Source organism: Oncorhynchus nerka, linkage group LG24, assembly GCF_034236695.1.
Source record: "Oncorhynchus nerka isolate Pitt River linkage group LG24, Oner_Uvic_2.0, whole genome shotgun sequence".
Lineage (NCBI taxonomy): Eukaryota > Metazoa > Chordata > Actinopteri > Salmoniformes > Salmonidae > Oncorhynchus > Oncorhynchus nerka.
Genome location: NC_088419.1, coordinates 68915794 through 68928910, shown reverse-complemented (window position 1 = coordinate 68928910; position 13117 = coordinate 68915794). Strand labels below are relative to the sequence as shown.

At 48.9% G+C, this 13117-nt stretch overlaps 1 protein-coding gene and 1 pseudogene across 1 annotated transcript in view; both read right to left on the bottom strand.

Annotated features, from left to right (window-relative positions):
- Positions 1-3205: 3205 nt before the first annotated feature.
- Positions 3206-4751, bottom strand: LOC115121033 (dynein heavy chain-like; annotated as a pseudogene).
- A 3697-nt stretch (positions 4752-8448) lies between these two features.
- Positions 8449-13117, bottom strand: part of LOC115122978 (disabled homolog 1-like) — a 119710-nt gene continuing 115041 nt past the window's right edge. The window contains exon 16 of the mRNA XM_065009090.1: positions 8449-8546. Coding sequence (XP_064865162.1) covers positions 8466-8546 — 81 coding nt within the window. The 3' untranslated portion in view covers positions 8449-8465. The remainder of the gene's footprint in view (positions 8547-13117) is intronic.

Here is a 13117-nt window from a genome sequence, read left to right as displayed (position 1 = left end):
GCCGTCTGACAGGTGTGCGTGCGTCTGACAGGTGTGCGTGCGTCTGACAGGTGTGCGTGCGTGTCATTACTCGCAGCTGGTGCCATAGAAGCGCGATTGGCCATGTTCTGTTATAATCTCCACCCAGCACAGCCAGAAGAGGACTGGCCACCCCACATATGCTCTCTCTAATTATCTCTTTCTTTCTCTCTCTCAGAGGACCTGAGCCCTAGGACCATGCCCCAGGACTACCTGACATGATGACTCATTGCTGTCCCCAGTCTACCTGACCGTGCTGCTACTCCAGTTTCAACTGTTCTGCCTTATTATTATACGACCATGCTGGTCATTTATGAACATTTGAACATCTTGGCCATGTTCTGTTATAATCTCCACCCGGCACAGCCAGAAGAGGACTGGCCACCCCACATAGCCTGGTTCCTCTCTAGGTTTCTTCCTAGGTTTTGGCCTTTCTAGGAAGTTTTTCCTAGCCATCGTGCTTCTACACCTGCATTGCTTGCTGTTTGGGGTTTTAGGCTGGGTTTCTGTACAGCACTTTGAGATATCAGCTGATGTACGAAGGGCTATATAAATACATTTGATTTGACAAACCACAATGAAATGCTCATTAAGCTTGTTTCCCCCTCCGTTTACCAAGGTAGGCTATACACTTTGCTCATATGACACATGTTGGGCAAACAGAACCATGTTGCCTAATTACAGATGTGATAGTCTACATCCTATTGTGTGTGCCTATTAATATGGCAGTGATACAGAATATTTGGGCCTAGAACCATGTTGCCTAAAGCTATATTAAATATTCTAGACCAGTGGTTCCCAAACTTTGTATAGTCCCGTACCCCTTCAAACATTCAACCTCCAGATGCTTACCCCCTCTAGCACCAGGGTCAGCGCACTCTCAGATGTTGTTTTTGCCATCATTGTAAGCCTGCCACACACACACTGTATGAATAATGTATTAAAACCTCTACAGGATCAGTGGGCGATCACTGGACGGTTGAGCTAACGTAGGCTAATGCGATTAGCATGAGGTTGTAAGTAACAAAACAATTTCCCAGGACATAGACATATCTGATATAGGCAGAATGCTTACATTTTAGTTAGCTACTGTAAATTGGACAGTGCAGTTATTACAGTGAAAGAATACCATGCTATTGTTTGAGGAGAGTGCAAAGTTATGAACTTGAAAAGTTTTTAATAAACCAATTAGGCACATTTGGGCAGTCTTGATACAAAATGTTGAACATAAATGTAATGGTTCATTGCATCAGTCTTAAACTTTGAACATACACTGCTGCCATCTAGTGGCCAAAATCTAAATCGCTCCTGGGCTGGAAATATACATTATGGCCTTTCTGTTGCATTTTAAATATGATGGTACAAAAAAAAGTTTTTTTCTTTGAATGATCTTTTACCAGATCTAATGTGTTATATTCTCTTACATTCATTTCACATTTCCACAAACTTCAAAGTCTTTCCTTTCAAATGGTATCAAGAATATGCAAATCCCTGCTTCAGGACCTGAGCTAACTGCCTGTAGCTTGGCGGCAGGGTAGCCTAGTGGTTAGAGCGTTGGACTAGTAACCGGAAGGTTGCAAGTTCAAACCCCCGAGCTGACAAGGTACAAAATCTGTCGTTCTGCCCCTGAACAGGCAGTTAACCCACTGTTCATAGGCTGTCATTGAAAATAAGAATTTGTTCTTAACTGACTTGCCTAGTTAAATAAAGGTAATAAAAAAAACTTTAAGTTTGTCTCTCAATAAAAAAAAACTTGTCAATACTTTGCCCCTTGATAACCAGCGCACGTCTGTGTGTTGTAAAAGCGTTACATGGTCACTGCCCATATCATTGCATAATACAGAAAATACACGAGAGTTCAGGGGCCTTGCTTTAACAAAGTTAGCCATATTCACTGTAGTGTCCAAAACATCTTTCAAGCTGTCAGACATTCCCTTGGCAGCAAGAGCCTCTCGGTGGATTCTGCAGTGGACCCAAGTGGCATCAAGAGCCTCTCGGTGGATGCTGCAGTGTACCCAAGTGGCATTGGGAGCAACTGCTTGCACACGCGTTACCACTCCACTATGTCTCCCTGTCATGGCTTTTGCGCCATCAGTACAAATACCAACACATCTTGACCACCAAAGTTCATTTGATGTCACAAAGCTGTCCAGTACTTTAAAAATATTCTCTCATGTTGTCCTGGTTTCCAGTGGTTTGCAGAAGAGGATGTCTTCCTTAATTGACCCCCATAAATGTAATGGACATCTACCAGGAGCTGTACCAGGCCCGCCACGTCTGTTGACTCATCCAGTTGTAGTGCATAGAATTCACTAATTGTTTCAAAACATCTCCTGCCATGTCACTAAGTCATTAAGTCCTCCACAACAGTACGGAGCTTGCCGGTCCTAGCCAATCGGTAGCTCACCATATAAGACGCTTCTAGCCCCTTCTTATTAATGGTATCTGTTGCTTTTATACATGTCTTACTACTTGAAAATTGTCTTAATTCTTGCTCTTAAAACTCGTGTGGCTAATTTTTCAAATGGTCATGTTTCGTTTCTAAATGTCTGTGCAAGAGTGAAGGTTTCCTGCGAGAGAGTAACGGTTAATTAATGTGATTAGATGTTAATTATTTGACTTGGCTACCTGTATTTGACATTGTGTTGTTATTTCACTGAACACAAGATGGTTTCATTTTATGTTTGGCAGTGAACGAGGCTACTCAGGCCAGAAAAAAACCTCACCCAAATGTATAGTCCCATTGGAAAATATAAATGTACTGTTTGAAAATATGAAGAAAATGTTTTAAAAAAGTGAATGACATTTTATTTTGTGTACCCCCGATGGCATTGCGCGTACCCCTGGGGGTACGCCTACCCCAGTTTGGGAATAGCTGTTGTAGACAAACAGACACAGAGAAAAGGGACACCACTTGGGGAGTCTGTCAGCATTCCAAAGTAGAGAACAGGGGTAGTGAATTCCAAAGACGCAGCCATTTAAGAGATGGAAACATAAAGATTGAAATGGACATGTAAAAAACATAATACATGTTATATTTCCATAATGATATGGCTATTTAGAGAAACACATATCACACTGTAGGATATTATTCATACTAAATCATAATTAAAGCCATCCTTTCTTCATAGATGTGTGTCAGGCAGGTGAGAGAAGGGACACACACACACACACACACACACACTGATCACCCAGACCCAGCTGGCATTGGGATGTGTTTAATAGTAACAGTAATACATGGTGGAGACGGAAATCAACAGAAAAGAAATAAGTATTCTAAAAATCCACAGTAGAATGCTATCGTATTCATCAAGATAAAAATAATGTGTCAATTTACATTAAGAAAACGTTATCTGCGGTAAGCATAAAATATGTCTAGAAATATTATGTAATCAAACAGCATGTTTCCCTTTTACTCCACTTCCTCATTTTCTTCTTCTTCGTCTTTTTCTATTGTCCAAACAGTTATTCAAGTTGTCAGTCCAGATGAGTCTAATTACGCATAGACTTTGGCCATAAAATAGGGAGTCATTGGCATCAGAGTTGATATAGTACTAGCAGTAGCACAGACAGACAGGTTAGGGGTCGATGACAGCCAGCTATGAGTGTCTGGTGTGGTTGTGATGATTGATGGGTAAGGGTCCTATCACTCAGACTGAGGGATGATATGAAGCATGGAGGTGGTGATAGTATGACTGTAAGAGGTTACAGGGTACATCAGTGGGAACGTGTTATTGGCACATGGATATTGATAAACATGGATGTTGACTAACATGGATTTTGATAAAACAGATGTTGATAAACATGGATTTTGATAAACATGTATTTTGATAAAACATATTGATAAGCATGGATTTTGATAAAACAGATATTGATCAACATTGATGTTGATAAAACAGATATTGATAAACATGGATGTTGATAGAACAGATAGATATTGATAAACATGGATGTTGATAAAACAGATATTGATAAACATGGATGTTGATAGAACAGATAGATATTGATAAACATGGATGTTGATAGAACAGATAGATATTGATAAACATGGGTGTTGATAAAACAGATATTGATAAACATGGATGTTGATAAAACAGATATTGATAAACATGGATGTTGATAAAACAGATATTGATAAACATGGATGTTGATAAACATGGATGTTGATAAAACAGATATTGATAAACATGGATGTTGATAAACATGGATGTTGATAAAAACAGATATTGATAAACATGGGTGTTGATAAACATGTTGATAATAAAGGGCTGCAGTATAGACAAGGGCTGTGTTAAGGAAAGACACTTATAGGATCATAGACAGAACAGAGGTTGAGAGAGCTACAGAAACCTAGACAGACAGACATGTTGGTATTGCTTGATACCTTCTGGTTGCATAACTGAAGCCTGCCTATTTTATGGCACAGAAGTCTGTGGACAGAATGATCATTGTTATTATCATTTACAAAATGAGTTTGGCAAATCGACAATCAGCTCTGAAATTCTTGTGATTGTATAACTCCAGGAGAGCTGACTCCAGCGGCTTGATTGACTTAGAAAATAAACATTTCCGTTTGTCTGTTTTAATCCATATTGTACAAAAGCTATTATAGAGAATGAGCAATTCATTCACAGAATCAGTTAGATTGGCAACATACATCCGAAGTCCGGCACTATCCGATTTGGCAATGTTCGTTCATGCCAGGCGATGCCTGTTAGGTTGGCAACATCCATGCCTCAGTGTCCATTCACTTTGAAGCCTTCCCATTCCCTCTGAGAAGAGACATTTGGAAAAACAGTGTGTGTGTGAGCAGCTCCCAGAGAGTCTGTTCCTGCATAGTGATCCAGCAGACACTCACAAAAAGGCGAAACACCCAAACAGCCAATCAGATGCCAAGATCCCAATAAACCGGCCAATCAGAAATAAGGATCTCAGCATACCAGTCCATACCAGGATCCACTTGCTACAGACACTAATTGTGTCCATGTCTGATACCGCTGTGTGTGTGTTGGGAAAGGAGACAACGCTTGGCCCAGTCACCCTTTGGCAGCATAGCATCTAGCAATGTTTGATGGAGAGAAAGAGAGAGAATGAAAGGCGAGTAGAGGGGGTAGATGGAGTGTTCCATCCTTTGTAAGAGGGGATGCCAGGCTGCTGCTAGAGATGAGTAACACACACACACACACACACACACACACACACACACACACACACACACACACACACACACACACACACACACACACGGCCCCTAACCTATAGTTCTATTGCCCCCAGGCTCTCACCTAAAGGAATTAGGCTTCTATGGGTTTCTATGGTCAGTTTTGGTGCCAGAGTGTCTGGAAGATGCTTTGGGGGTTGTGCACCCCACCTTGAAAATAATGATATGGTCACTTAGTTTGTTTTATCTCATGTTGAATTAGACTGTGAAAAGAGAGACAGATACAGATGTACGATCTTCATTTGAGCCAGTTTGTTACAGCAGGAAAATAATCCTGCAGCAACAGGAAATGTGAATTATTATGTGGATTATAATTAATGACATTTTTGTAGGTGTTGATACATTTTTCGTGAGTGAAAAATCAAGTCAAAATTCAAAGTGGAAATCACAAACTTCAGAAGCCTTTTTAAACCTCAAATACACTACAAGTTTAAAATGCCCTGCACTTGCAGGAAGGTTCTCCTGCAACAGGTTGATCCTACATCTGTAGAGTGGGCTCAATGATAACCTTTGATTTGAAATTCAATTAATATCCTTTAGTCTTTTTCAGGTATGAGGTACCTGTTTTCAACCCATCTCTCCCCCGTCCCCTCTTTTCTCTGTCTGAGAGGAAGAAGACTTTCTGGACTTCAAGTCCTTGAGGGCAAAGTTCCAGGATGAGGAAGTGTTGCTGCTGAAGCAGCCCGGGACCAAATCTGCTCTCCCTGAGAAACCTAAAGTCCTGCCTCCTCCTCACAGCCCTACAAACTGCCTTCCTTCCTTCCCTCAGCTCCACATCACACACACCCTCCAACTCGCACTCCCTACCGCGCAGTGCTCAACCTTCCCTCTCCTCCCTTCAGGGGCCGGGTGGCATCGCATCCAGAGTCATCGTCAAGGAGGAGAAGAAGGTGAAGAGCAAAGACAAGGATGAGGGGAAGGTGAAATTACTAGGTAAAAAGAAGGCAGAGGTGAAGGCTGATAAAGAGAACGCACACACACACACATGGGGTTGGTTGGTCAGCATTGGTAGGTCAGTCCAGTTTTCAGTCTCTTTATTTCCTCCCTTTGTTGATCTGGGCATAGAGAGGATCCTTCTCCTGCAGACAGAGATCCTTCCCCTAGGCAGACAGAGAGGAGACACAGTTAGCATGTTAGTATTAGCATGACCCACTGGGACTGAACACAGGTCAGCTACTCCCTAGACTCACAGACCCTTTCTCCAGCTGCACCACATGCAGTTCCTGTTGTCAACACCAGATGGCAGTAGCACCCTGCTGCAGACAGAGAGACCAGCCATAGTGCAGAGGCTGAGGGTATTGTTGCATAGAGAGTGTGTAGCCCAATCCCAAATGGACCCCTAAACCCTACGCACTATGCATTTGTGGAGAGGATTTGACAGGTGTAGTAGCTTCAACTTGCCTTCTAATAGGCTTGGTGGAAGTTTCACCATATTGCTTAGACCAATAAAAGTGTGTAGGGTTTGTGTGTGTTCTCTCTCTCCCACCCACCTCAGCCTGTCAGACCCTAACTTTGAACAATGGATCTATCACTGTCGGAGTGTGTGTTTGCACGTGCATGTGTGTGTCTGACACACTACTGTCTGCCTTCCTCCTACAGCAGCGTGTGAGTATGTGTGGAAACATATCACAGCAGGTTTGATGGAGATGTCCACAGACTACAACAGTCAGAACAGGCCTGTGTTATTACCATACACATTGTTACACTGCAATCAGCCTGTCAGCAGGGAGTTACATAGGTTCACTCTGACACGTAATTGGCTGATTGGTCCAGCACTTCCATATCTGACTCCTAAGTGGAATGACCATATTTGAGAATTCTATTGTATGCAGATGGAACCTTTGAGTGTGTGAGTCAAATACATGTACATTTGTGTGTATGTCAGTATGTGGCCCGAGTGACAAGACCACAAACATACCTCTGGTCTCTCTCCTTCTACTCCCCAACCCTGGCTCCTCAGTGATTGGGTTTAGGGTTCTTCCTAGATATAAACTAATGCTAATTCATATCACCCAGTTGTTAGTGGTGGCAGCCCAGTATTACTGATAAAACCACTGACACCACCTATCATTACACCCACACTATAAGAAGTAAGTGTGTGTGTGTGTGTGTGTGTGTGTGTGTGTGTGTGTGTGTGAGAGATAAAGGGAAGCCACTGCCATAGGAGGAAAGTCTCTACAGTACAACATTGACTATCTCCAACCCTGAACTGCAGTCCAGGACATATACATTTGACATCATATTACATTTGACATCATATTACATTTGACATCACATAACATCATGTACAGGACAGTATATACACTGAGTGTACAAAACATTAAGGACACCTTCCTAATACTGAGTTCCACCCCCCCTTTGCGCTCATAACAGCCTCAATTCGTTGGTGCATGGACTCCACCAGGCGTCAAAAGAGTTCCACAGGGATGCTGGGTGGTGGACCATTCTTGATACACGCAGGTAACTGTTGAGTTTGAAAAACCCAGCAGCATTGCAGTTCTTGACACAAACAGCACCTACTACCATACCCCATTCAAAGACACTTAAATATTTTGTCTTGCACCTTCTGAATGGCACACACACACAATCCATGCCTCAATTGTCTCAAGGCTTAAAAATCCTTCTTTAACATGTCTCCTCCCCTTCATCTACACTGATTGAAGTGGATTTAACAAGTGACATCACTAAGGGATCATAGCGTTCACCTGGATTCACCTGGTCAGTATGTCATGGAAAGAGCATGTCTCCTTAATATTTTTTACGCTCAGTGTACATTGAACATCAAGATGTAGAAAATGCATCTGAGACAAACAAAATGACATCATGACAGCGTGCCCATGCATGGTGAGTTTTAAACACACACACATCCTTTATTGAGATCCTCACACACCTCTGGTGGCTATAGGGAGAGAGAACACAGACACAACAAGCACACACAGACGCAGAAGCACACACACGCACAGTTGCATAATCACACAACCCAACCACAGGCAGTCAGACACACCATGCTAACATCAGAGGATGCAGCAGACAGGATAAGTGAGAGGACAAGGAAAAGGGAGGGCTGGAGAGAAAGACCGAGACAGAGACAGAGAATAGAGAGGGTGAACAGAAGATCAGTAAAGGTAAGGTGTGGAGGAGAAGGCAGGCTTACAGAAAGCAAAGGAAGGAGAAGGAGGAGAGTTAGGTTGGATAGATACCTACCCAGCACCCAGCCAGCGTCTATCTAGCTGTTGGCAGGTGGACTGGTTTGGGCTGGACTAGAAACTGCTGTCTCACTGGGACAAGGAGACCCAGACCCACACGCCTGGAGAGGAGAGGAGAGGAGAGGAGAGGAGGAGAAAAGAAGGCAGGAGAAGTGAAGGAATGAGAAGAGAAGGAAGAAAGAAGAGAAGGAAAGTAAGGGAATATAGAAAAAGAGAAATAGTTGTAGTTGAAAGCAGGATATAAAAAGAGGAGATTATAGGCAGGGACAGAGCAGCAATGTACTAAAGGACACACGCACACACTGAGGACTTATAAAACCCTTTTTAGAGTGCACTCAATTGATGCCTGAAACGCTCTTTACACCTTCCTCACCACAGAGAGAGTGGGAGGATGTTTCTCACTCTCTTGCTCTTCTTCTCTCTATACAGGCCTGTTTCATTAAGTTGCGTAAAACGTAATGTTGACTGTTGCTGTCTCTAATGCTGAGAATGCCCTACTTTCTCTCTCTCTGGCAATCTCTCTTTTTTTCTTTCCCTTTCACTAATTCAGGTTTTGTTCCATAACAGCAGGAATATGAGCTCCACTGGCTCAGCTGAGTCACACTTCTTTCAGAGCGAGAGACAGGGGTGGGGGGCAGGGGGAGAGAGAAGATGGAGAGAGACAGAGAGAGAGAGAGGGGTGGGGTGGCGGGCAGGGGAGAGAGAGAGATAGATAGAGAGAGGTGGGGAGCAGGGGAGAGAGAGAGGGGGTCGGGGGCAGGGGGAGAGAGTAGATAGAGAGAGAGAGAGAGGGGGGGTGGGGGCAGGGGAGAGAGAGATAGAGGGGGGGCAGGGGAGAGAGAGAGAGGGGGAGAGAGAGGGGGTGGGGGGCAGGGGGAGAGAAGATAGAGAGAGAGAGAGAGGGAGGGTGGGGGGGCAGGGGGAGAGAGAAGAGAGAGAGAGGGGGGTGGGGGCAGGGGGAGAGAGAAGAGAGAGAGAGAGAGAGAGGGGGCAGGGGGAGAGAGAAGATAGGGAGAGGGGTGGGGGGCAGGGAGAGAGAGAGAGAGAGAGGAGAGAGAGAAAGGTGGGGGCAGGGGAGAGAAGATAGAGAGAGAGGTGGGGGGCAGGGGGAGAGAGAGCGAGAGAGGTGGGGGCAGGGGAGAGAGAGAGAGAGAGAGGTGGGGGGCAGGGGGAGAGAGAGAAGAGAGAGAGAGAGAGGTGGGGGCAGGGGGAGAGAGAAGAGAGAGAGAGGTGGGGGGGGAAGATCAGGGGGGTGGGGGGCCAGAGAGAAGAGAGAGGTGGGGGGCAGGGGAGAGAGAGAGAGAGAGAGAGAGAGAGAGTGAGAGAACGGGGGGTGGGGTGGGGGCAGGGGAGAGAGAAGATAGAGAGGGGTGGGGGGTGGGGGGCAGGGGGAGAGAGAGAGAGAGAGAGAGGGGTGGGGGGCAGGGGGAGAGAGAGAGAAGAGAGGGTGGGGGCAGGGGGAGAGAGAAGATAGAGAGAGAGAGGGGGTGGGGGGCAGGGGAGAGAGAGAAGAGAGAGAGAGAGGGGTGGGGGGCAGGGGAGAGAAGAAGATAGAGAGAGAGGGGTGGGGGCAGGGGAGAGAGGAGCGAGAGAGGTGGGGGCCAGGGGGAGAGAGAGAGAGAGAGAGGGCAGAGTGGGGGGGGTGGGGGCAGGGGAGAGAGAGAGAGAAGGTCAGGGGAGAGAGAGAGAGAGAGAGAGAAAGAGGGGGTGGGGGCAGGGGAGAGAGATAGATAGAGAGAGAGAGAGAGGTGGGGGCAAGGGTGGGGGGCAGGGGAGAGAGAAGATAGAGAGAGAGAGTGGTGGGGGGCAGGGGGAGAGAGAAGATCGAGAGAGAGAGGGGGGGTGGGGGGCAGGGGGAGAGAGAAGATCGAGAGAGGGGTGGGGGCCAGGGGAGAGAGAAGTTAGAGAGAGAGAGACGGGTGGGGGGCAGGGGAGAGAGAAGATAGAGAGAGAGAGGTGGGGGGCAGGGGAGAGAGAAGATAGAGAGAGAGAGGGTGGGGGTGGGGGGGGGAGAGAGCGAGAGAGAGGTGGGGGCAAGGGGAGAGAGAAGAGAGAAGATGGGGGTGGGGGGCAGGGGAGAGAGATGAGGTGGGGGGGGGGCAAGGGGAGAGAGAAGATAGAGAGGGGTGGGGGGCAGGGGGAGAGAGATAGAGAGAGAGGGGTGGGGGGCAGGAGGAGAGCGAGAGAGAGAGAGAGAGGTGGGGGCCAGGGGGAGAGAGAAGATCAAGAGAGAGAGAAAGAGGGGTGGGGGCAGGGGAGAGAGAAGATAGAGAGATAGAGGGTGGGGGGGGGGAGGATAGGAGAGAGAGAGGGGAGAGAGAGAGAGAGAGGGTGGGGGCCAGGGGGAGAGAGAAGATCAAGAGAGAGAGAGAAAGAGGGGTGGGGGCAGGGGAGAGAGAAGATAGAGAGAGGAGTGGGGGTGGGGGCAAGGGGAGAGAAGATAGATAGAGAGAGAGGGTGGGGGGCAGGGAGAGAGAAGATAGAGAGAGAGAGAGAGAGAGAGAGAGGGGTGGGGGCCAGGGGGAGAGAAAGATCAAGAGAGAGAGAAAGAGGGGTGGGGGCAGGGCAGAGAGAAGATAGAGAGAGAGAGGGGTGGGGGGGTGGGGGGCAGGGAGAGATAGAAGATAGAGAGAGAGGTGGGGGGGAGCAGGGGAGAGAGAAGATCGAGAGAGAGGGAAGAGAGGGGGGGGGCAGGGGAGAGAGAAGATAGAGAGAGAGAGGGTGGGGGGCAAGGGGGAGAGAGAAGATAGAGAGAGAGAGGGTGGTGGGGGGGCAGGGGGAGAGAGAAGATGGGGGCAGGGAGAGAGAGAGAGAGAGAGAGAGAGAGGTGGGGGCAGGGGGAGAGAAGAGATCAGAGAGAGAGAGAAAGGGGGTGGGGGCAGGGGAGAGAGAAGATAGAGAGAGAGGGGGTGGGGGCAGGGGAGAGAGAGAAGATAGAGAGAGAGAGAGGTGTGGGGGGCAGGGGAGAGAGAAGATCAGAGAGAGAGGGTGGGGGGCAGGGAGAGAGAAGATCGAGAGAGGGGGTGGGGGGCAAGGGGAGAGAGAGAAGATAGAGAGAGAGAAGGGGTGGGGGGCAGGAGGAGAGAAGAGAGAGAGAGAGTGGTGGGGGGCCAGGGGAGAGAGAAGATCAGGGGAGAGAGAGAGAGAGGGGTGGGGGCAGGGGAGAGAGAAGATAGAGAGAGAGAGAGAGGGGGGGGGGGGGGGGCAAGGGAGAGAGAAGATAGAGAGAGGGAGAGAGAGAGAGAGAGAGGGAGAGAGAGAGAGTGGGGGGGGCAGGGGGAGAGAGAGAAGATAGAGAGAGAGAGAGAGAGAGGGGGGGGTGGGGGCAGGGGAGAGAGAAGATAGAGAGAGAGAGGGGTGGGGGGGGGCAGGGGAGAGAGAGAAGAGAGAGAGAGGGGTGGGGGGCAGGGAGAGAGAGAGAGAGAGAGGGTGGGGGGCAGGGAGAGAGAGAGAGGGGTGGGGGCAAGAGAGAGAGAGATAGAGAGAGTGGGTGGGGGCCAGGGGAGAGAGAATCAAGAGAGAGAGGGGTGGGGGGTGGGGGGCAGGGGGCAGAGGAGAGAGAGAAGAGAGAGAGAGAGGGTGGGGGGCAGGGGAGAGAGAAGATCAGAGAGAGAGGTGGGGGGGGGCAGGGGAGAGAGAAGATTGAGAAAGAGGGGTGGGGGCAGGGGGAGAGAGAAGATAGAGACAGGGGTGGGGGCCAGGGGGAGAAGAGAAGATAGAGAGAGAGAGATGGGTGGGGGGCAGGGGAGAGAGAGAGAGAGAGAGGGTGGGGGGGCAGGGGAGAGAGAAGATAGAGAGAGAGAGGGTGGGGGCAGGGGGAGAGAGAGAGAGAGAGGTGGGGGCAGGGGAGAGAGAGAGAGAGAGAAGATAGGAGAGAGAGGGGTGGGGGCAGAGAGAAGATAGAGAGAGAGAGGGGTGGGGGGCAGGGGGAGAGAGGAGAGAGAGATAGAGAGAGGGGTGGGGGCAGGGGAGAGAAGAAGAGAGAGAGAGGGGTGGGGGGCAGGGGGAGAGAGAGAGAGAGAGAGGGGGTGGGGGCAGGGGAGAGAGAAGATCAGAGAGAGAGGTGGGGGGGGCAGGGGGAGAAGAAGAGAGAGAGAGTGGTGGGGGGCAGGGAGAGAGAGAGAGAGAGGGTGGGGGCAGGGGGAGAGAGAGATAGAGAGAGAGAGGGTGGGGGGCAGGGGGAGAGAAGATAGAGAGAGAGGGGTGGGGGCAGGGGAGAGAGAAGATAGAGAGAGGGGGTGGGGGCCAGGGGAGAGAGAAGATCAAGAAGAGAGAGAGAAAGAGGGGTGGGGGCAGGGAGAGGATAGAGAGAGGGGAGAGAGAGAGAGAGAGAGGTGGGGGGCAGGGGAGAGAGAGAAGAGAGAGAGAGGGGTGGGGGCAGGGAGAGGAAGAGAGAGAAGAAGATCAGAGAGGGGGTGGGGGCAGGGGAGAGAGAGAGAGAGGGTGGGGGGCAGAGAGAGAGAGGTGGGGGGGCAGGGAGAGAGAAGATGGGGGCAGAGAGAGAGAGGGGGGTGGGGGCAGGGGAGAGAGAAGATAGAGAGAGAGGGTGGGGGGGAGGAGAGCAGGAGGAGAGAGAGAGGAGAGAGGGGTGGGGGCAGGGGGAGAGAAGATCAAGAGAGAGAGAGAGAGAGGGGTGGGGGCAGGGGAGAGAGAAGAGAGAGAGAGAGAGAGG